The sequence below is a fragment of the Buteo buteo genome, chromosome 6 (assembly GCF_964188355.1).
Source record: "Buteo buteo chromosome 6, bButBut1.hap1.1, whole genome shotgun sequence".
Classification (NCBI taxonomy): domain Eukaryota; kingdom Metazoa; phylum Chordata; class Aves; order Accipitriformes; family Accipitridae; genus Buteo; species Buteo buteo.
In genome coordinates, this window is record NC_134176.1 from 53,151,822 (window position 1) to 53,174,257 (window position 22,436).

Genomic DNA, 22,436 nt, shown 5'->3' on the forward strand with positions numbered 1-22,436 from the left:
AGCGGGGTTGGCACCTGGGGTCATTTTGCCCCGCTGCCCTGCGTGTGGTGCTAGCAGGCTGCCGTTTGGGTTCCCGCTCTCCTCTGAGGTCTTCCATTTTCCAGACTGCAGCAGGGAGTCGCTTTGTAACCTAAATCGCCTCGAGTTTGATTTTTGAATGTCCGCTCCCCTCAGCAACTTGAGGTAAAAATGTGTATTCGGTAGCTTCCCACGTGCTTTGAAATAGCCTGGGCAGGGGCTGGGGAACAGGAGGGGTGTCCCTGTGGTACCGTCTCTCTGCAGCTCCACTCCGAAGGGCGTTTTTGTCACTGATGCAAAACCTGGAGCGAGTTTTCACTCGTTTTAAGGGAAAGAAGAGGGTGGGAGTCGAGCAGCCTCCGTCCGCTGCCCTGCGCGCCTGGGGGCACAGACCCCTTCCCCGAAGCAGGCCTGCTCCCCGGCGAAGGTAACCGCGGCTCCCAGAGGGCGACAAGGCCTGGGACAGCCGCCTGCTTCCCCCGGGATCGGCACAAGGATGGAAGGCAGGAGAAGGAGCTCCGTTCGGGGTCTGTGGGGGACGGAATGGCGGCTGCCGTGACCCGGGCCCGAGCGCTGTGTGGGGACCCGCTTCTGGTTCCCCTCACTAATTGTAACTTCACAAAGCTATTCTGCTCCTTTCCACGCGTGGGGAAGTAGATACGTAATTTACACAGCTAGTTAAAAGCAGCCTCTTCATGAGAGTAGCCGCGTTTTGACAGGAACCCTTTCGTTCCAACTGTTCACTGGCACCTGCGTGCGGGCCGGGACCGCCTCAGGCCCGCGGCCCACAGCCTGCACCCGGGGACGAAAGGCGGGCTCGGCCCGGCTGGCAGGTCTCTGGGGTCCTCGGGGGAAGGGGAACGGGTGCGGAACGGAACGGGAGCGGAACGGAACGGGAGCGGAACGCCCGGGGCGGGCTGCGGCGGCGGGCGGGAGCGGCGGCGGCGGCGCCATGACGGAGAGGCGGCAGCGAGCCCGAGTGCAGGGCGGCTGGGCCGGCGGCCCGGCGGGACGGCTCTCAGGTAAGGACCGGGGGCGAGGCGGCGACCCCCGGGCTGATGGCGAGCAGGTAGGCGGCCCGGCCCGGCCCGGCCCGGCCCGGCCGGCAGGACCGCGGGGTGGGTGTCCCGGGGCTTGTCGGGGCCCTCCCGTCTGGGCCGCGGCCTTGCGGAGAGGCCGGGGGTGGTGGCGGGTCCCCGGCTGCCCCCCGCCGCGGGAACAGGCGCGTTCGGGAAACTTAACTGCGAAAAAGCTGAAGGAAAGCTCTCGCTGGTTTCAAAATCTTGTTTTAATAGAAGTATTTTTCTCAGAGAAATGTCTTTTTGTTTCCTGAAACAAAATTGTAGAGGGGGGCAGCTCAGCTGCTTGGGACAATTTCTGCTGGCATGCAGTAGGTGTTTGAGGTAGAACTGAAAGGTTCTAGATATCGTTCCTCCTGATAACAGGATGTTTTCTTTTTTGTTTCTCTATGAATAACATATATAAAAAAATTCCAGTTTCTGTGCAGTGTAACATAGGTTTGGCTGTGCGCTGAAGTCTCTGCCAAGCAGAGGAGAATACTTCAAAGAATGATTCCATAAGTTCTTCCAAAACGTATTTTTTTGTATGGTGAAATTCTGTTTTGTGTGATCCTTTGTGGTTTTTTTTTCTCCTTGCTTTAGCACCTAAGGCGGCTGTGGCCAGCAACCTTGCCCCTGCAGCTGCCAGACCAGCATGGATGAGGAAAGATCAGCCTCACACTCAAAAGCAGTTTGTCTTTGAAAAGCCATCAGAGGTAAAAATTAGACAGTAACTAGCAGAATCTAATTTTTTTATTAAATCTCAAATGATAAAAATTATCAGACTTTGAGATTATAGTCTCATGTTCAAAAACAAATTAAAAACTCAGCTGAGCTGAACTTTGGGCTTTTACCAAGCAGAGTTTGCAGCTGTCTTGCATATATGGCAAACAGAAAGTTACGGTCCCTCTGTTTAGCCTCAGACTTTGAGTATTCATTATATACCTGTTCATAACTACTTTTTTTCAGAGATCCAGAAGCATACATTCTCCTAAATATTCAGAATGGTGCAGTATCCTAAGCATGATTTGAGCTCTGTTTTTTCCTTCAGTTGGGATATCTGTCTTATTTGTTACAAGGGAAGAGCGTGGGATTTGTTTTATAGACTTTGCTGTATGTCCCATCAGCAGATGAAGGATATTGTGCTCTATGCAGTGGGAGGGCAGTTTCTTGCTTGGGAAGAAAAATGTTGAACACTCCTTTCTAAGCCAGAAGTGTCTGAAAGACTGTCTTCTTGGCTCAGAAGGATTGCAGATGGTCTGGGAAGATTCTGTTTTCTCTGTGGCAGAGCCCTGGTATCTATAGAGTACTATATTTTGACTCTCTTTCTCGCTCAACTCAGTACCACCTTGCACCTCAGCACTCCACTGAGCTCAGGGAAGAGAAGCATAAATCCCTGAGACAGACAGGATGATAATCCAGGCTGGACCAGGCTGGATTAAACTACTGTGTTTGGGGTTTTTTTGTTTTAACAAAAAACAGCTATCTCGAGCAGTGCAGACAATTTTAGCGTCAGCTCCTGCTATGTCTGGTCTGTCTTGTGTTTTGCTCATTGTCTGGGTCCTGGGATTTGTTCATCCCTCCTATAGTTGCTCTAGATTTTTACTTCCAAACATAAGCGTAAGAATCTTTTTGGTTGCAGTTGATAAATAGCAAGTGTTGTAACGATCCAAATAATTTAGGAATGAATGTCCTTTAGGGGGCAGTTGATTGTTAAAAACCGCCTGCAGTGGTAGCTGCCTTTGAGAGTTTCTGGGGCATGGAGAGAGTGGGTGGGTTGTTACTGCTTACCGATTGTCCAGAGCTATGTTTTTCTCACTGACATACCAGTGTGTGGCTATATAGAGTCACAGGCAATTCAGTTCAACTAGAGCATGCCAGGTACTTAAACGTTTAATATTCACCGTGTATCGTCTTGTTACCTTTCAGGTGGAGCGCAAAGTTCCTGAGACAGGTGTGATAGAGTGAGTATACTGCCGACTTAACTGTCCTTTGTGCAGTTTTTCTATCTTGTTGGTCAGTGGGAATCTGCTGAAAAAGAGTTCCTTCTCCACTTACAATTGACGTGCCTTTGGAAGAAATTTCAGTAGCAAATGTGGACTCTCAGCCCTTAAAAGGCTGAATTTGTAATAGGGGGAGTCCAAGTCTGTGTTAAGCAGTTTTTATAACTTTGGTGTGGCTGTATAAGCCAGGAAGAACAAACAATTGGACATTCTGGATTGACAGAACTGCAAATATATCTCCTTTGGTTAGCAATATACATTTTCCTAGAACAGTCTCTCTAAATTACTCAAAATTACTTACTGTTACCCAGGAGTATAGCTGGTGTGGTAACTCAAGCAGCACTTCCTTTGAAGGTTCAGAAAAGTACCTGTTAGTAACCGTTGTAGTGAAGCTAGGTATTTGTAGATCACTTACCCTTTGTGTTAAAATAGGGTTCTTCTCAGAATAACTTTGACATGAAATGTGACAGGGTGTGGTGGTGTATGGTGAAGTTACAGATTTTGAAAATTAAATTTGCTTCAGTTTGGTTATCTTGGTAGGATTTTCTTACTCAGTGTGCCTATAAATGCAAACATAGTGGTCAGGGTGCAGTCTTGTATGGTTGTCTTCTTTAGATTCCCCATGATGTCCCTCGTTTATTTATCTATAGAGCCCTAAAACTGTATATTGAGCCTTTGGTGAGAGAGTGAGAGGCAGGAAGTACACACAAACTTACTTGCTTCTGCAATACTACTTGCTGCCTTACTCTGACCTCTGACTGTCTCCAGAATATTATTGCTTCCCTTTTTTTCTTTTTTAAAGAAAACTTTCCCTAGTCCAGGCTTACAGCAATTCTAGTCCTTGCTGCTCACTGGAAGATAATTTCTTGTTGTGTGTCCATCTGATGGCTCTTTCCTTTCTACATCCTCAGCAAGCCTGGTGTGTATGAGCTCAGCAAAGTACCAAGTGGCATTGCTAGGTAAGTGGATGAAACTTCTTATTTGCTATTGCAGAATGGTGCGGTGATACTCAGCTTTCTGCAGTCTAGTCTCTGTAGAGTGTTTTGACTACAGCAGGTGCACATTGCCCTTCCTGTGTATCTTCTGCTTAGAGTACTTCTGGAATTACTTTGAGTATCAGGTAGCAGAGGGTTATGCAGTTCTGAGCAGCACTGAAGAGAAGAAAAATTAATCTCTTAACATCTAGTGCATATTGCATCTCGTGTTCTTGTCCGGAATAAGGAGAAGGGGCTATGTCCATTTGTTTCACGATCCAGAGTAAGTTGCTGCTTGAAATTTGGATCGGTATTCCTGTGTTAGTGAGTGTGTGATGTCTGTGTTGTATAGTTAAGAGCTACCAAAAACTTTTAGCTGTAAATTGGACTTGTTTTAAATTAATCTAATAAAAGCATTTAACTTTAGGCAGGTTTGGTAACTTCAGGGTTGTCCCTTTTGCTTACGTGCTATGCCTTAATTATTTCAGCTTCAGGACACTTCAAAACAAAACCTACTTGTTCTGTGATTCCTACTAACTGAAATGCATTTTATTTTACCTTGCTGGCTTAGGTGTAATATCGATATTAATCCTTTTCTTCTGAATTCGATAGATTTTATTAGTAGTGGAAAAAATGCCAAGGACATAGTACCTTTTTGTGCATTTATTTCAGAGCTTTCACCTTGGTTTCTTCTAAAGCTAGAAATAAATTTTTATACTAGTTTGAAAAATAAAAACTTTGGCCAGCTGGAAGTAGGAAAGATACACAGCCAGCTGGGTTATTCTGTCATTTTCTGGAGTTTGTTTTCATAATATGTTGCTGGAATATTTACATTTCTGGAAAGTGAATAATGAGATTTTGCATCTCTGTTGGCACCTTTACTATATATTCTTGTTGTGATGTTTTTGGAGCATTGAATACTTGTGAGAGTAAACTCTTGTGAACAGCATTCCTACTCTGCAACCCATCACAGTTTTGTGATAGGATTGAAGGAATCCAGTCCTGGCGGGTCACTGAAAAGTGCTTTCAGTAATTCTTGTTGGACTTCCATCACAGTGGCTGGAATTTTTGAATGTTGCTGTTAATACAGTCAAAATATAAAATGTACATAAGAAAATGTAAAAATTGGAGAGGTTACATACTCTAGGGTTCTTCTGCTTGGAAAAGAGGGGATAGGATGGCAGTAGTGATAAAGGGCTATCAAATTCTGAGTGGTATGGAGATGGTGAATAAAGGGCAATTATTTTCTTATGTTGATTGTAGACCCGTAATCAGGGCTATCTAATTTATCAGATGTGAAGTTAATAACAAGCAGAAGGATGCCATTTTTCACACAGTATATGGCTGATTGCGGGACTCATAAGATATTGTTGGTGTCATACGTTTTTATAGGTTTTAAAAAGCAATTAGACGTGTTTGGTGAGGGGAAGACTCATCAGGAGCTCCTGCTGCCTTCTGTTCTTTTCTTCACACCTGCCTTTGGCTGTGGTCAGAAATAGGATACTGGGCTTTGCCTTTTGGTCTGAGGCATTATAGCCATTCCTAGCTCCTTTGGGAATCCTGGAAATTAGAATATTTTATCAAAGCATATACAGAAGTGTATACTCCTTCCATCTTCTCTTTCTCTTTTTCTTCCTTAGGATTCATTTGATTCCTGGCTTTATTGACTCGGAACAAGCAGACTGGATGTTTGAACAACTCCTGCAAGACATACCTTGGGGTCAGCGAACTCACGTCAGACATGGTAAGGAGTGTGTAGACCAGCTTTTCAGGTCATTCCGAGGTCATTTCCATACCAAAATCCGTGCATTGTTTATCATTGTTTTTCATTTTACATATTACCACTCCTTCACATTTCCTTCCAGGTTTTCCATGCATAGCTGAAGAGTACTGCTGCTTATTTTTCGATCTTTATCACCATGTTCCTATTGCCAATTAAATGAGATCTTTACAAATTGAAATTGCCTGTGTTAAAAATCTTTGAATTTTACTGCTGCTTCTGTCATCTCCAGTTCTTTTTCCCACTCTTTTTTTAGATTACGTCTGTGCTCCATCCCTTCATACCGTCTCCCAGTGATGCTGCAAAAACTGTGTTCTTTGAGGTTTCTGTCACCAGGATTATTTTCTGCCTCTCTCACTTAAAATCCCAGCAAAGCCTGTTTCTTTTCCCTTGCATTTGCTTATTTGTTCTAGTATGCAGTAAATGAAGAGGCTGCTATTCTGAATTTGTTCACTAAGGGGCACCTGTTCTAGCTAAATTTCTCTTTCAGTCAGCAACGGATGTAAGATAATACATCAGAGTAGTTACTGGACAGGGCTGGAAAATATCTTCAACATCTGTGCTTACTGGCTTGCAATAAAGGTACTGTATAATGGAGAGTGTTACCTGTCAAGCATGAGAAGCAGCTACCAGGATAGTCTTTCCAGAAGTTGAAAGTACTTTTAACTTGATGTTTGTATTACACCACAGGGTGTAGGCATATTTGACAAAATATTACTTGTCCAGCCTTGCTACATCTGATTCTGTAATGTCCCATTGATGCTGCAGTCCTTTCCACTTCATCCTTTCCAATGGATACATCTTGCAACTTATGCCAGCGTATTGGGCAGTGGAACCAGGAGAATATAAACTAATCGAGAATTATAAATAAAATTTCAGTTTCATTTTGTTATCTTTATCTTGTCCAGTCCCTGCCCTGTCTGGCATAGGGATGAGAAAATTGATGTGGTTCCAAGATTTTGGCAAGGTAATTCTTCTTGCAGAGACAGGCCTGCTTTTGAATAATCTCGTTCCTCCACTTGACTTCATTATGTAAGGCTGAGGATCTTAAGGGGCTGCTTTTTAACTTTAGGTGAGTGGACAGTCCCTTTTTGATCAAATTTCTTGGCAGAATTGCATCATCTTTCCATTTTCAAGCCCTTTGATAAGGCAACTGAGAAAGTCTTCCTGTTCTTTTTTTTTTTTAGAAGTATCTTTTGAGGAACCAAGGCTTACCTCCTGGTATGGGGAGCTTCCTTACACATACTCCAGGATAACAATGCAGCCAAACCCAAATGTATGTATATATTTACAGTTTTCTTTTATTGTTGTCTACAGAGAAATCCTTTGCAGAGATTGAGAGACAAAAATTCCCTCTATCCTCTATGTAGAGTATCTATCAGCATTTCATTTGTGATCAGCAACAGATTCTAGTGAAATGTGGACAACTTCATAAAACAAGCATTATGAGTGGATTGACTGAGAGGAGCATGATTTAGTTGCTAAATGTTGGCAAAAGGAAATTATCACTCCATAGTTTAAAGTTCTGCTTTTGGGTCACTGTAGCTTTGGAAAAAACTCTGAATTGTTCTGTATGACTTACTCTATGCATCTTTGTATGGGAGATTGTAGTGTACAGAGTCATACTGAGTTTTTTGTTGTAAAGATACAGTAATATCAATTACTGAAATAGTTACTTTCAGAAACACTTAGATTCAGTACTGCTTAAATGAGAATTTAGGCATGTTGTGGATTCCTGCGTGAATGCTATGAAATCACAACCTGCCTGCTCAGCAACTCCAGATTGTATGATGTAATTTCCCACGCTATTTTGGAAGGGTTGAAAACCACCTGAGTGGTTCACTGACATTTTGTTCGTGTTCACTCTCTCTCTCTGTCTTCCAGCCTGTTGCCCCATTGGCCTGTCTCTTGGTATTGCTTTGTTTGAAATTGCCATGGCAGTAGGCTGCAGTGTTCTGAACCATAAATTAAATGTGACTGTTGAAGGCTGGATAGCACGAGAGAGAAGTGTCTGAGCCCCAGAACTGCTGCCAAACGCGGGTACTTCCTAGCAAAGCTCAGTTTGGGAAAAGTGGAAAGGCATTATTTAACAACACGAGTTGTGATGATTTTGTAGTCTCAAAGATACCATAGTTCAAAAATTTTGTAACCTATGGAATTTGTGGTAGAAAAACAGGCATTTTTTTGGTACTTATTTGTGGACCATTTTAAATGGACTTTTCTGGAAGTTGAATGGCTTTAGGGAAAGTGCCCCCACAAAATCGTTCTGCTGTACGCTGGTGATTTAAATCCAGTTCAGAATTGTCTGTTGTGGAAGCTGTTGCTGCTCAGAGGTTGGATAGAGCCTGTATACCCTGAATTCACAGTTTCAGTTCAGTTTGCATAAAGTTCAGAGTTACCACCCATTGGGCCACTGGCTTGTTTTTCTCATCCAAGAGGTACAAGGCCTAAATCAGTCACGCATGCTGATCCTGTCTTTTATCCGTGAATAATTCTCTTTTTTACTGAGAGAAAGAAATGTCAGCAGAAGGTGAGATGCACTGGCAAACTTGGATAGCTGGGAGCCAGCCCTGCCACTGGCTAGAAACTGCCCATAGGCAGACATATGGGTAGACTGCACACAGACACTCCAACATTTCACTCAGCTTTGTAGGTGGGAGTTCTTGCAGCCTAGAAGAAGCAGCGGATGGTGTAAAGAGCACAGCCCTTGTCTGTAGAATAGGGCTTATATCACAAAAATATCCTGAATAAAATATAATTTAGTGCACAGCTTGGCCAAAACCAATTACCTGCCTTGAACGCTTGATCTGTAGGAGTAATTAGCTTTGTGCCTCTCCTTTTTTTTTTGGTAAGACTGGGTGTGATTGCAGCACTGCTAGGTATAATCCAGTGCTCATGCCTAAATGAATTTTGGTGTTAGAAAAATGTTTCTTTGTAAGCTGTGGTGTAGTTGGTGACACAGTAATGTTTCAACAAAATTACTTCTGCTGCTGCAGGTTTGTAGTGGGGTTTCCACTGAATTGTAAAATTCACCATATGGTAACATTTTTAGTAAGAAATACTTTTGTGGTAGGATTGAAGGAATCCAGTCCTGGTTGGTCACTGAAAAGTGCTTTCAGTAATTCTTGTTGTACTTCTGTCATTGCCTTGTATGTCCTGCACATACTGCACATTCAGGCAGCCCAATTACAAGCTATAGCTTTTTTTCAGTGGTATTACTGATGTCGCTACATGTCCCATAGCTGTAAGCTATATTTATATATAATTAATTATTCATGTGATGCTTAGTCATTGAAGGGGTGACTTAGAAATACCCCTAACGGAGAAAGATGGTATGTTGAGGCTCCTGCATTGTAACCAATAGGTGAAAAATGCTTTAAACGTGGGTTAGCATGGAAAGAAGGTAGTGCAGACTCCATTATTAGAGATGGATACTAGGAAATAATTCCTGCTGTCTGTTCCTTCTTCTGCCAGTGATGCACTGGGAGATTTGGAATCAGTTCTTCATCCTCTCTTGATCTGTGTTTCTGCTTATATAATGGGCAACAGTTCTGGCCTACATTGCTTTGGCTTTTTTTTTTTTTTAATATATGTACTTATGTAGTACTTAAAAGCACTCTGACAGATGAAAGTCGTGATGTAAGTTTATAACATTAAATAACGATTCACTGAACTGAATTGTAATGGAATGTGCAGAGCTGCCGTGGGCTATGGACTCAGCAAGATGTTAGCAAAGGGAAGGATGAAATTCAGGGCCTGTGACACAGGTTTTGTGAACCACTGAAAAGTTACAATGTCGAAGTCAAAACCCCAAGAGCTGATGAGTTGGGCTCAACAATCTGTACTAACCAAGCAGGGACAGAGGGCCACGTTGTGACAGTGTTGTCTCTTGTTCTGTGTCAACAGTTGCAGGCAATTGACAGTGCGTCATTTAGCCACTGATTGCAACTTTCTGGATGTGCTATGCCCACCAGCAATGCCCAAGAAACTCGGATGTTATCAGACCCCTGTGTTAAACTCCTCTAGCTTGTCTAGGAGGTTAAAAAAAACAGATATGCATGAGAGAAGTTGCACACTTTTCGTCTTAGTTAAGAATTCCCGATGTTGATCCGTGGTCAGTTCAAGCAGATTTTACTCTGTGTACTTTCTCACCTTTGAGTTAATTGGGGTGGCTGGCTACATTAGTATGAAAGGCAGACTAGCTTCATAGTTTTAAGAGATGATTTAGTATTGAGCGATAGGTAACATACGCATATTTTGCAGAAAGCCCATTTCTCAGCTTTACTACAAACATAATCAGAATTGTTCAGAGGCATTTGCTTGATTTCAAGTTTATTGTGATTAAAGTGCAGTATATTTTGTTTCTTAGTGGTTTCCCGCTGCTGGTGGCCTGCTTTCATTGTATTTACCCTACTCCTTCTGTGCTGATTACAGTGGCATCCTCTGCTGACCATGCTGAAGGAGCGCATTGAAGAGTTCACTGGCTATACCTTCAACTCTCTTCTGTGCAACCTCTACCGAAATGAGAAGGATAGCGTAGACTGGCACAGTGATGACGAACCATCACTGGGAAAAAATCCTGTCATTGCCTCACTCAGCTTTGGTGCTACCCGGACCTTTGAGATGAGGAAGAAACCCTCCCCTGTGAGTGTTCATACCACATTGAGAGAATCCTGTAGTTACTAATATGCTTAGTATTTTCCCTCTGTTTAGAGAACTTAACTACTATTAAATGCTTTTAGAAATTAATGGAAGCACAATTCGTAAAGTTCTGTGAAATAAGCATAGGGATCAAGAAATCTGTTGCATGGAATGTGACATCTTGAGGATGGGAATGGGACCACTCTAATAATGTGCAGCAGTATAGTGCTGCAGTGAAATTGCAACCTGGGCACTCTTCTGCCCAAATAAGGGCCTTTCCCGTTACTTAAAATGAAATCAGTGGTGGTGGAAGGGGACTTCTGCTGTATAAATGAACCAAAGAGTTGATACCATTTTCTTAAACTCAGGCAAACATTGTGTAATGCATAGTGTATGTGGGATGATAAGTAGCTCTGACTACTCTTGCAAGTAAAAGTCTTCTTAATAATGTTTGCATTTTGACTCATGTTCAGATTGAGGGACAGTGAAGGGAGAGAAGGAGCTCATTTCCTTTCCTTAAAATACCAAACTGTCATATCATACTTTACAGACTAAACGGAGATCTTTACTTTGATAAGGAGGCATGTGTGGAACATCCTTTCAGGAATAAGTTGGTGATATAGTGAATACTCTTTCTGGATAAAATGCTGTGCTTGGGTATGTTGGGTTCTCATGCCAAATTAAAACTTAAATTTTGCAATTCGTATTTATCCAAGTAAAGGAATCACATATTCCTGTGTTGAGAATACAGGCCTCATTTTAGGGTGTCCTACTTCAGGTGTCTTTTCTGCATGTGTAGTCTTTGAGACCTTTGGGAAGAAGTTTGCTGTCTGCTTATGTTGCTATTTATTCTGAATAAGTAATGCAGAAAGCAAAGGTGATGATTATCAGCCTATTAGAAAACTGTATGCTGACGTACTAAAGTCTGCCCATCAAGAGTCACCTTGGGTCACCTAGTTGTGAACAGCAAAAGTCAGAATTTGAACCAGAAAACAAATAAATAATCTGTATTTTTCACCAGTTCTTTAATTTGTAAATTCTTTGTTGTCTGAAGTTAATTTAATCCTGGTCCCTGAGCATGAGATCATATAACCAGTGCATTATATCAGTGGGCATATCACGAGTAAGTATCCTTGACGCTGGAATGATAACAAAATGTCAGCTCGAAAGTTCATTCCTCTGGGAAACTGAGGTAAACGGTGCTTGCATTCTTTTCTGCAAGTGCATGTGTTCCCCTTCGATGGATCAGAATCAAAGCCACTTAGATTTCAGTATAAACTTTGCAGCTTTCCTCTTAAAAATCAAACCCAGTTCGTGAGCAAGATGTCTTTTTGTTCTGTTTTCTATTTTCTGGAAAGATGTCCATTATGAGCAAAGAGGGGAAATTCAGTCTGTGCCATTCATAATTGGCCGCCACCTTTGATCTGTACTGGACGATTTCTTCCCTTTTCTTCCTGAGACAGATGATTTTCTATAGATGTATCCCTCAGGCTCTCCTCATTTTTTTCTTCAGTGCCTCTGACCTGATATTTCTGACTAGCTGAGTCTTGCTACCTATGAAGTGTATTCCTTCTGCAAGTGTGACATACCTGTTTCTAAGGTATGATCCTCATGTGCAGAGTGATCTTTGAATAAGTTGATATTAACTGCATCCTGTGCCTAAGGGAACTTGTACTTAATAATTATATGGCACACATTACGTATTCTTTGCACATTCCCAAAGCCTGCAATTTTCTGAGAGCATCCTGTGACACTAGATGCTTTGCCAAGTGGGAGTTACAAGAGGCTCTGATGGAAATTACAACCTTTCAGGCTGTACCAGCAAAGAAGTAATTTTCATACTCTATTGTAATGTAGCATTCTCTCTTTCATTAAGAGAAAGTTAAAGTTGATTGTAGATATTTGAAGTTTGATCATTACTTTGTTCAAAAGCGAGTTACAGGAAGAGGAACGTAGCCTAGGGAAAAGGGATTCAGGTTAACAGGCATGCAGGCTCTCCCTGGTTTATAATCTGCCAGTATCGGTAGATTGGGTTTTCCAGGGTTAGTCTTCAGTGAGGTCAGCAAGAGAAAGTAAATCCTTTTCCTGCCAAAATTAAACCTCTTTGAGGGCCAACATTCTAGTATTTCAGATTGTAGAGTTTCAAAGGTCTTCATTTGCCTCTGTTCTTGTAAGTGCTTTTAAGTGTTTTGAGATGAAAGATGGAAAGATGGAATGAAAATACAAGATGAGAAATCCTATGGTAGAAGCTCACTGTGGATAAGTGGTACTGGAAAAAAAACCCTAAAGTGGTTGCCTGTGTGTGATCATGTACTGGGTACAAAACAGTACGTACCACAAGTCAGGTAACATCTTCTAGTGCTATTGAAGAATGCTAGATCAGAACCTTCAGAGACTTCAGTTCATGTTAGTATCTGTACAGATATTTTCCTGTTATATCTTGAAATGTGGATGAATTTATTAGATAATAAAATCCTATTTCTCTTAACAGCAAAGACGACCAGTAATGTTGGTGGGTTGGTTTTTTTGTGCATGTTTGTGTGAATTTTGGCATTTGTCTGGTAGGAATTTGGTGGTGTTTATATAGGCCACTCTGAAACTGTCACAAAAGGAAATCTTTTTATCTTTTCTCTGCATTTTTCCTTGGCAAAAAAAAAAATTTAAAAAAAGTTATTTAGGTGCAAGTGGTATTTTTTTTCCTGCAAATTGTTTGAGGGTGAGGGGAAGGAAAGGTTCAGTCCTCTGTTTTTCTTTTGGGTGAATGCTGTACTGGATGAGTAAGTGTTCATCATATAGTAGATGGTAAAGGAGCGTAGAGACGTGCATAGCCTATTTGAATCTGCATCAACAAGCATCCCTTGTGTATAAGCAGAAATAATTCTTACTCGGATTTCAGCCCAGTGCATGTAAAAAAGCTACAAATACATTTCAGGGCAAATTCCCTGCTGGAATTAAGGAGACTTTTTGTGGAAATTAACATGATGCCAGAAACTGTTTTACTTTTTCCACTGGAGTTTTTCTTTTTAAGCATTCTTTCTTCTAAATACTGTCTTTTCTGTTTATTGGACCAGTTGTGTCATCATAGCTGATATTTTGCCTTTGCTTTAAAAAGTTCTACCTTTTTTTGGATGCCTACTTGGTACTTCAGAGTCTACAGCGAAGTGATCTGGTTTCTTTTATTTTCTACTACTAGTTCTGGTAAATTACTTAAACTTTTTCTTGCCTCCTTGTTCCCTCCTCGTCATTGTAGCTCCTGCCTACACTGAAACCAAGAGATGAATGCTTTGTCATAGAGCTGTGATTCATACACAATTCACACGCAATCTATTGGTTTGGTCAACACGTCCTCTCGTGCTTGCCTGCAGCGTAACTGTCCCCACTGCACCACCGTGACCCCCTCCTGTTCTCCATGCTGCTTCAAGGCCCCTGTCCCACTCCTATGTGACTTCACCATCCTACTCCAGAGGAACTGTTTTTGCCGTGTTAGATGGGTCTTTCTGGTACAGCCTCACTACCATTTTGACTATTGCTTATCACTGCTCAACTCTGTGAGACAGTGCCAGGTTCTCTGATGAGGTCTTTCTGGAAGCTGAGTGTGAAATGTTAGTTCCAGGGTGAAGGGTGATATTTAATGTCCCACTGAGCTCCCGGGTCCCACTGAGAGGTGCTCTGAGTGCCATAAGGACCAGTTGGGTGTCATTGCCCGACGAACTGCCGTGTGAACTGTGGAAGGAGTTAGAAAGCCAGCTGTCAGGTTGCTTTTCTTCCATCTGTAGCCAAGGAAACTGATGGGTGCTGGGGAAGGGAGGGAGCTTCACGCGTGTGTTAGATAATAGGATGTTGGTGGTGTTCTCAGAATCAGCCTTCAGAAGGGTCTGTCCTTCAAATGAAACACTAAAACACAGTCATCCTGTCCTTGAGTAGCTGTTCTAGCAGATGTTAAAGATCTCCTAGTACTTTTGAAAACAGCAGAAAAATAACCCTTTGTGTCCCAACAGGCCTAACTGAAGACAAACGTGGGAATATATGGAGCACGGTAGAAACAGAGGCCTTGATCAGGACGAGGAGGGTTGAACTTTTAGATTGGCACGAAGGAGACTTGCAGGCAGCAGTGGCTGCAGAGGCGTAGGTGGTGTCCACCAGTATTGGCAGGACTTGAGCAGCTATAGACAAGCAGAGAGGAAGATGGGAGTGCTTTAGAGCTACCTCACCTGCAGTCTGCTAGGTCAGCTGCAGACTGAGGGAGTTTAAAGATAGTCCTATGCAGGCGGGCAAGTGAATGACAGGAGGAAAGGGCAATACAACGATATTCATTCTTACTGAGTCCGTAAAGAAAAGAGCTGCAGTGAGGATTTTGTCAGAGATAGTGAGAATGAACAGGTAAAAATGCAGAAGTATCGATAGATGAGACCACTTTGTTGTGGAGGAGGGTGTTTCCACAGCTGGTGGTAGAGGAGTAAACTGGAAAACAGGGATAGAAGCAAGACAAGATTAGAAGTTTCATAAGGAGAATTCTCTTGGTAATAGGTAAATAGGTAAAGCAGAAGACTAGACGCCAGCATTCTCCATGAAGGCTGCTGACTTTAGCCTTTGAAAATAGTTTTGCATCATTTCCATGTATAACTGCACTATTTATACATTATTCTACAAGATGTTTCCATTTAATTTTCCTTATAATAGAAAGATGTTTCCACACTTTCCACACTACTACTATCTCAATAAACTTGCCTGAGACTTAGAGAAACAAACTTAGGTGATTTATATAGATTTATACTAGATCTTTTCTCTTTCTTACCTTTTTGATTCTGATACCACTTTAAGAAAAAAACCTTGATAGAGTCCAGGAATACTTACAGATTTTATATTCACAGCTTCTCATTAACTCATGCTGAGTTTTCCTCACTTATTAGCTGTAGTTACTTGAATTAAGAATAAAAAAAAGTTTTAGCCACTGTACTTGGACAGTGTAAAGCTTGGGTTGTATTAAACATGCAACTCAACATTATGAAAATCCTAATATACCTTAGCAGAACTGTTGCTTTACTAGACCTGTTCTTGGAAGCAGCTGGTTTTCTAATACACCTATAGAGTTACAAAGTGACCATATAAAAGTTACCTGATGCATTTCTTTCCATGTTTGTTATCAGTACTTTTAAAAAAATCTTTTCCTCCTTAGATGTCAAGAACAAATTACCTTCATAAACTTCTTGACCTCTGAAACTCAGCTGAGTTTTCTGTATGTCTAACACCAGCTCTAGAGATAAAAGTTCTGAAATGAGATTTGGTAGACAGTGTTAGTAACAACATGTAAGACAGTAAAAATTTTTTGTCTAACTTTGTCAGCTCTGCAAAACCAATTGACATAATCTCTTTTTCTAAGTAAAACTAAGCTCAGAGATGTCCCATTTAAAACAGAAAGTAACTGTTGCTTTTACATACTGACTTTTCTAAGCCAGAAGGATGCTTTCTCCTAAATCATTTATCTTAGAAGAATTCCTTTTTAATCAAGATGAGCAAGAGATAAAAATAAGTCCACTGTTGTCCATCCACAAAGTGAAATGATGTAATCCTGTGAAATAGAAAAGAGCCATGCAATGGTATTTCTCTGCTTTTCATCAGCAGTCATGTTTACAATACCTATTTTTGAAATGTTTTCCTTGTTTCCTCTGAAGTTTAAGAAAACGTTTTTGGCATTAGACCTTACTAAAAATAGAGCAAGATAAATGTCTAATAATTCTAGAAGCTTAAAAATATGTTTTGCATTGTCCTTACAAAGAATACATATTACAGGTGATTCTGAATGCCTTCAGCACTCTGTGATTCCAGAGGTTTAGTGAGCTTAATTAATCACTGGCACAGCCTTGGGCCCTTAGGTATTCCCAAAAAATGCATAAATCCAGAATTGCCAGCCAGCGCTGCCGGTTGCACCAGAAGTATTGAATAGCCTTGTTCTGTCACACTGTGACTTCTAGTCCCAGACATGAACAGAAAGTGGCAGTGGTGTGAATAAATAGTCAATTACATAAAGTGATGCTTTTTATTATTGGGAATTGATTTGGTTCCAACCAAGCTCTTTTGCATTTTAGAGGATTTGCAGTCATCTTTCTATCTGCATCTCTTTTATACACACACACACTCCCAGCTGTTCTTTTGAAAATCAAACTTTGTTTTAAGTCCAGGACATAATTTTCCCAGTAGTTGATACTTTATCTCATTATTTTGAGCTTTTCAGCAAGCCATGAACAAAAAAGACAAACCTGCATCAAGTTGGGCCACTGCACAATTAAGCTTCAAGGAAGTTAGTTAAGATTTTTGAAAATGTGAGTTTTTGTAAAAGCAGTAAAATGTGTTGGATGAGAGCTGTTGGGTCTTTTTAATGGCTCGCAAAAGACTATGTCTGCCTTTTTATGACCCGCTGATGTTTTCTTCTAGCTGTCGGGTCTGTGCAGAACCCTGTTAATTATCCTGAATAACTCAACATACAGCTGAAGCCTGGAGATCTTGTAACGTTTGTTTCTGTTTCAGAAATGTGGGACTTCTGTCAGTGTGAGGTAACTATACCTGCACCTCAAGCTGGGTTAAATCTTACTGTGATAATTCCATTTTCCCAGTCTCAGTTGTCCTGTATTGTTTCCAGCTTCTTTGCAATTTGCTTCTGTTACAAGTGACATAAGTAGTGACCTCGCATCTCTTTTTCTTTTTTTTTTTTTTTTCTTCCCTGCCCCTCCAAAGTACAGTTTCATTTTACATGACAAATGTGAACAAATGCCACTCTGGTAACAGGTTTTGTTGAGTCTGGAGTAATTGCTGCCTTCAGCTGGGTCTGAAATAATTGAGCATTGCCTCCTCCTAAACACTCAGCAAGTATGATTTTAGGAGTCTACCAACCATTATAAGAAACTGGAAGAGAACATGCTGCCTAACTAATTAAAAAATAAAAAATCTGAAGCATTTGTGCAGCAACTGTCTAAGATGTATGATCCCTTACAGAAATGCACCGTCATGCTTTAGAAGCTCAGACCTGGCCTAATTATTTTTTTCTCATCTGTTTGTAGTAACTGTGTATTTCTGGCTTTTCTTTCAAGAACAAATAACTGATTTGGTGATCTCTCTGGAAAAAAGCCAGTATCTCTGCTTCTAGAGGCAGTGATACAATAACAAATAGGCATTCAGGCTATCTGTTCGCTATATGCAGTATACTCAGAAAAAGTTAACCCTGTAGTTGTACAATGTAGAGGCTGAGAACCTGTCATACATACTCTTTTTTCAGTGGAGGACATTTATTATCCACTTTTTACTTTCAAGCTATCTATGGCTTTCTATAACTTAAAAATAAAAGGCCTCTTGAGTCCCCTCCCTTTCAACACTAATTAAGATATTTCTCTAACTCCCCCTCTCTATAAAATAGTCCCCGTATTTTGCAGGATTTCCTATCTGAAACTTCCCTGAATTCCTCATTTCAGAGAGTTGCTTTCAACTCTTCCTTGACAGCTTGCAAAGTTGGCAATAGAGATCTAGAAAAGGCAAAATATATACTGCCATTCTGTATTTGGGGGACATCCTGGTTTTCCTATTCACATTTCAATATTAATGAAATAATCAAAATGCCAGCATTAAGTAAGCAAGATGTTAAATGGAAGTTGTTCAATGTTTGCAGCAAATTTTTCTGCAGCTGTTGAAGGCTAAAATCAGAAAATATTAAAGGAATACACAGAGCATTGTAATACCTGCCCATGGGGATTCTGGAAGATAGTTCATGTCTCGCGTAGTATGATTTCATGAAGAGGTTACTGTTGTGATTGACAAAGAGAACTGTGTTGGCATAATAGACTTCGCAACTTGACTTAGCAGTGTATTAGTCTGATTTAAAATTGGAAGGGATAGTGCAAAGCAATAGAGAGTTGCTGTTCCACTGATGTGGCATGTGTGAGACTAACTCTGCAGTGTTGCTATGTCCGGTTGTTGTATTTGTGCTTAAAAAAGTTGTACTTAATCTGAAGGCTTAACAAAAGTTTGCGTATTATTTGTCTTCTAGTTTAGCAGTCTGTTTTGCTTAGTGATGATAAATTTTAAGACAACTTGTTTTACAAGGTACTATAGGAAAAGGAGATATTTTTTTTTTGGATAGGAAAGGTTCTTCATCTAGCAGATAATACTATACCAACATGTAATGTCCAAAACAAGACAAATTCAGAATAGAAAGAAGATGTGTATTTTTGATGTAGTTAACTGTTGGAATTGGAGTGGCTGTTGCAGAATGTCTCCACGCAGAACTGTTTATTTCAAGAGTGGATGTTTCCAAAAGGTTTGCAGCCTTGCTCCAGAATTTTGTACTAGATGTAGGAATTTGTTGTTGAAGTTTACCTGTGTTGTACAGGCAGTGAGACGCAGTGGCTTCTTTCATCCTTAAAATGCTCAGCTCCTGAACTCTTTATAAAATATGATAACAGAGAGGTTTAGCTAGACTTCTTAATCTTGTAAGAGCTTCCTTTCCTCCTCTACCCTCACAGCCTTTTAAGCTCTACTATTGGGAACTGGCTTTCTACCAAATGCACATGCCTGCTTCTTCAGTGTCTAATGTTTCTTTTTAGGAAGAGAATGGAGACTATACTTACGTAGAAAGACTAAGAATCCCACTTGATCACGGGACTCTGCTGATGATGGAAGGAGCTACCCAGGAGGATTGGCAGGTAAGAACTCCTCCACACTGTTTGTGTGCTTTACTTGCAGTGCAGTTTTCTAAATATGCACGAGGCACTCCCATAAAGGTATGGGACATTCTTCTTCCAGTGACACAGTTGTTTCCTAGCGCCTTAATATTGCTTTGTGCCTCAGAGTTTCAAAGCACCCACAGAAACAATGGGTTTTCTTCCCAAGTGCGAAGTGATGTAATAAGAATCAGCTCAGATGTGCCGGCATTAAAGTTCAGCAATGAAGCTTGCAGCCTGCAGCTGAAAGAGCAAAATCAATTTAGGAGCTTAGAATATAACTTGCAACTTAAATTAAAACATCTATAGTAATCTACAAAGACCTTTTGTTTTCAGTGGACCTGAACAGTCAGAACATGAATTTTTTCCCTTATCTAAATGTTTAGAAATGTTAATAAAAAGCCATCATAGGAAATGAAGCTTTTTTACATTGCTTGGTAACCTGTATTTTAAATACACAAGCTCATGCTTTTGGGTTTTGTTTTGTTTTGTTTTGTTTTTCTAATGCCACTTACAGCATCGAGTGCCTAAGGAATATCATTCTAGAGATGCACGGATAAACTTGACCTTTAGGATCATTTATCCAGAACCTGATGGAGTTTGGAAGTGAAGAGGCACTTTGGGCGTTGTTGGATATAAACACGCAGCAGATCCAGAGCCTCAGATTGCTACAGATTTAAAGGAAGCCGTACAGGAACAGAGTCCTATGAAATACCTGGTGGGAGAAAAGAAACAATATTATGAAGATCTTTGACAATCAGAAGCTGCCTGTGTTATGTGGACAGTGCTGTTTTGTTTTCAGAAATTATATGCTATTAGATGATACTAAATCACTTTAAGTTTGTGAAAAAACGATCGTTCTTAAAAGAACACAAAACACATCAAAGATCTGAGAGATACTGACTGGAGCAGAAAGATTCAGTGGGCAGTTATTTTTGCACTTCTCGTCTCCCCTTTGTCCCCCAGGTAGTGATCTATGATCTAAGAAACAACAAGACAGAATTCTTTTATGTAAAGCCAGCTGGATGTTCTGTGTGTACAGAAATGAGAAAGCTGCACTTCATGGTCATCTCTGAGTATTGCTCATTTCACCAAGGGGTAGTGCATTGCTCTTTATTCGTAGGTTGCAAAGTCTCTTCCAATGAAGCAATCAGTTTCGTTATTTATATAACTACTTGAATTACAGTAGTGTCTAGTAGAACAGAGGGTCAAGGCTCCCTTCTGCTCTGCACTCTGTGGTCAGGCTTTATCCTAACCGTTTATCCATCTAGACAAGACAGACAAAGGCACGCAACAGAGACACTGTAGCCACAAGCCTTATCAGCCAGGTCGAAGCTTCCCATTGCTTGAGTATTAACAGTCCTCCATCCCTGCTGGCTTAAAACTGTTACCTCTGTGTCATAGGCAGGAAAATAGACGCAAAGAGATGGAAAACATTACTTTCAGAATTTGCTAAATTCTTAGTTTCTTTTTAGTTTTTCTTTTTAGAACAACTAAGTTGTGGCTTCCAGTGATTTCAGGTGGGACAGGAAATGTCAGCATCTCTAAAAATTAGGCTTGTGCTGCCAGATTTGATACCCAGAAGAATTGGTCCAAAGATTTGGACCCGAATTATTATAATCACAACCTAAGTCAGTTGCAAAGCTACACTAAGAGGAGTGTAGTAGCACCAGGTGCAGCACTTTCTCTGGTGCTACTGCTCCTAGGTCAATGCATATTGCATTACAAGAGTATTACCTGGAGGGTTGTCTCTCAAACCTGTGCTGTTACAGAGGAGCAGTCGGCAGCTCAGACCTGATTCTGGGTTGACTTGCTGGAATTCTTCAAGTTTGCCTGCCCTGGGTACATTTCACCTGTGGGTAGGAACCAGAGGACTGCTGTCTGGATGTTAGGTCAGGTATGCTGCTTACGAGGTTAAGTTCTCACTGCAGCTACGTGGCATCTAGTGTACTGGAGCAAAACATAGGTTTGGTATGTCTTCACTTTCTGCGTGAAGTAGGATCTAAGCATGGATAAATACTCTGTGCCTTGTAACATGTTAACATTGTTAAGCAAGCTAGCATCCCTCTTCAGTGCAAGAATAAGTTGGTGTGTAGAAAATGTCTATCTTTTCTTAGCCAGTAGTAGTTTAAATTTCTTGTTTGATGAGAGCAGTCAAGTTATTAATACTCAATTATGCCTATGTTTTAACATTATTGATAACTTAAAGGACAGACTGTTGAGCCATTTAAATCCCTGTGCTCTGAAATCGGCTAGAATAATTTTCTTTGTATATCAAACAACTCTAGAAGCAGCTTCTCTACCTAAAGCACCATACAGCTTTTGAAATGGCTTATTCTTCTAAGATGAATGAATGTTATTAGAAAACTTACTTTGTTATCTAATAACATCTTCACCTTCAGCCCAGTTTGTATAGAAATACATTTTTGGAGTATATTTAATGTTAAGTGCTTGCATTTGAATCTAAGATCTGGGCTCTGTGATGTATCTCCTGAGAATTAGTGTTGAAGGAGGGAGACGCCTACTTTCATGTTTACTTTCTTTAGGTAATTAGAGCTCTGTGCACATCCCCGTATGTGCCCAGGTTTGGCAGTCCTGACAGAGAGTGGTTTTCCATGACCAAGGGGCAGTGCAAATTTCTCCAGGTATTCTGACAAGGCAACACTTGAGCCTTTATCAGTTCATACAAGCTACATTTGTTTACACTGTGTTAAGAGCAGTCATGCTGCAAGAGAGAGTAGGAGGTGGGGACGAGATGGAAACTTTTAAACCTGGAACCTCAGCCTGTTGTGGAAATTGCAACACATTTGAATTCAGTGAAGCTATGGCACATAACTGATGGTAGGGCCCTGGAGGCTGATACTTTTCCTGAAGAACAGTTTTTCACTTACTTTCTTGGTTTCAATTTATAATGTTAGCAAATTGTGGTTTGGTTTCTTTACTTCCTCTGATCTGGGAGAAGACCATGGTTTCCTACCCAGCAATAAAATTATTTATAAGAGAAATGCTGTATCCCACAGAGCTCTCTTGGGGCAGTACCCTTTTGTTGCTGGTGTCTACTATGTTCTGCTTGCTCTCATGTGTCAACGGCTGCTGCTTATATCCAAATCTGGTTGACAGTGGGGAGAAGCTACGTGGCATTGTTCCTCCCCCTGTCCTGAGTGCCCTGGCTGCGAGGGGAACAGTTGGCATAGAGGTCAAGTTTCTTTGTCAGCTGGGAGCTTGTGGGTCCTTCCTTCCTCCCCCACCTCCTC

The 22,436-nt window shown here is 41.1% G+C and overlaps 1 protein-coding gene across 2 annotated transcripts; it reads left to right on the forward strand.

The window, feature by feature from the left end:
• The first annotated feature begins 158 nt into the window (after positions 1-158).
• ALKBH3 (alkB homolog 3, alpha-ketoglutarate dependent dioxygenase) lies at positions 159-20,090 on the forward strand. Of its 2 annotated transcripts, none has more exons than XM_075030952.1 (9): positions 159-183; positions 1,680-1,792; positions 3,006-3,040; positions 3,991-4,038; positions 5,694-5,797; positions 7,021-7,109; positions 10,268-10,477; positions 19,066-19,164; positions 19,700-20,090. In XM_075030952.1, exons 2-9 carry the CDS (start codon positions 1,736-1,738, stop codon positions 19,790-19,792), a joined length of 735 nt encoding a protein of 244 aa, XP_074887053.1. In that variant the 5' UTR covers positions 159-183; positions 1,680-1,735; the 3' UTR covers positions 19,793-20,090. The 2 variants fall into 2 exon arrangements, with proteins under 2 accessions (XP_074887053.1, XP_074887052.1); XM_075030951.1 differs by lacking the exon at positions 159-183 and adding an exon at positions 917-1,040.
• The last annotated feature ends 2,346 nt before the right edge of the window (positions 20,091-22,436 follow it).

Coding starts and splice junctions, on each gene's coding strand:
- ALKBH3 (XM_075030951.1), top strand. CDS start 971: ATGACGGAGAGGCGGCAGCGAGCCCGAGTGCAGGGCGGCTGGGCCGGC. Junction 1,793..3,005: donor TCTTTGAAAAGCCATCAGAG/GTAAAAATTAGA, acceptor GTTACCTTTCAG/GTGGAGCGCAAAGTTCCTGA. Junction 19,165..19,699: donor CTACCCAGGAGGATTGGCAG/GTAAGAACTCCT, acceptor TGCCACTTACAG/CATCGAGTGCCTAAGGAATA.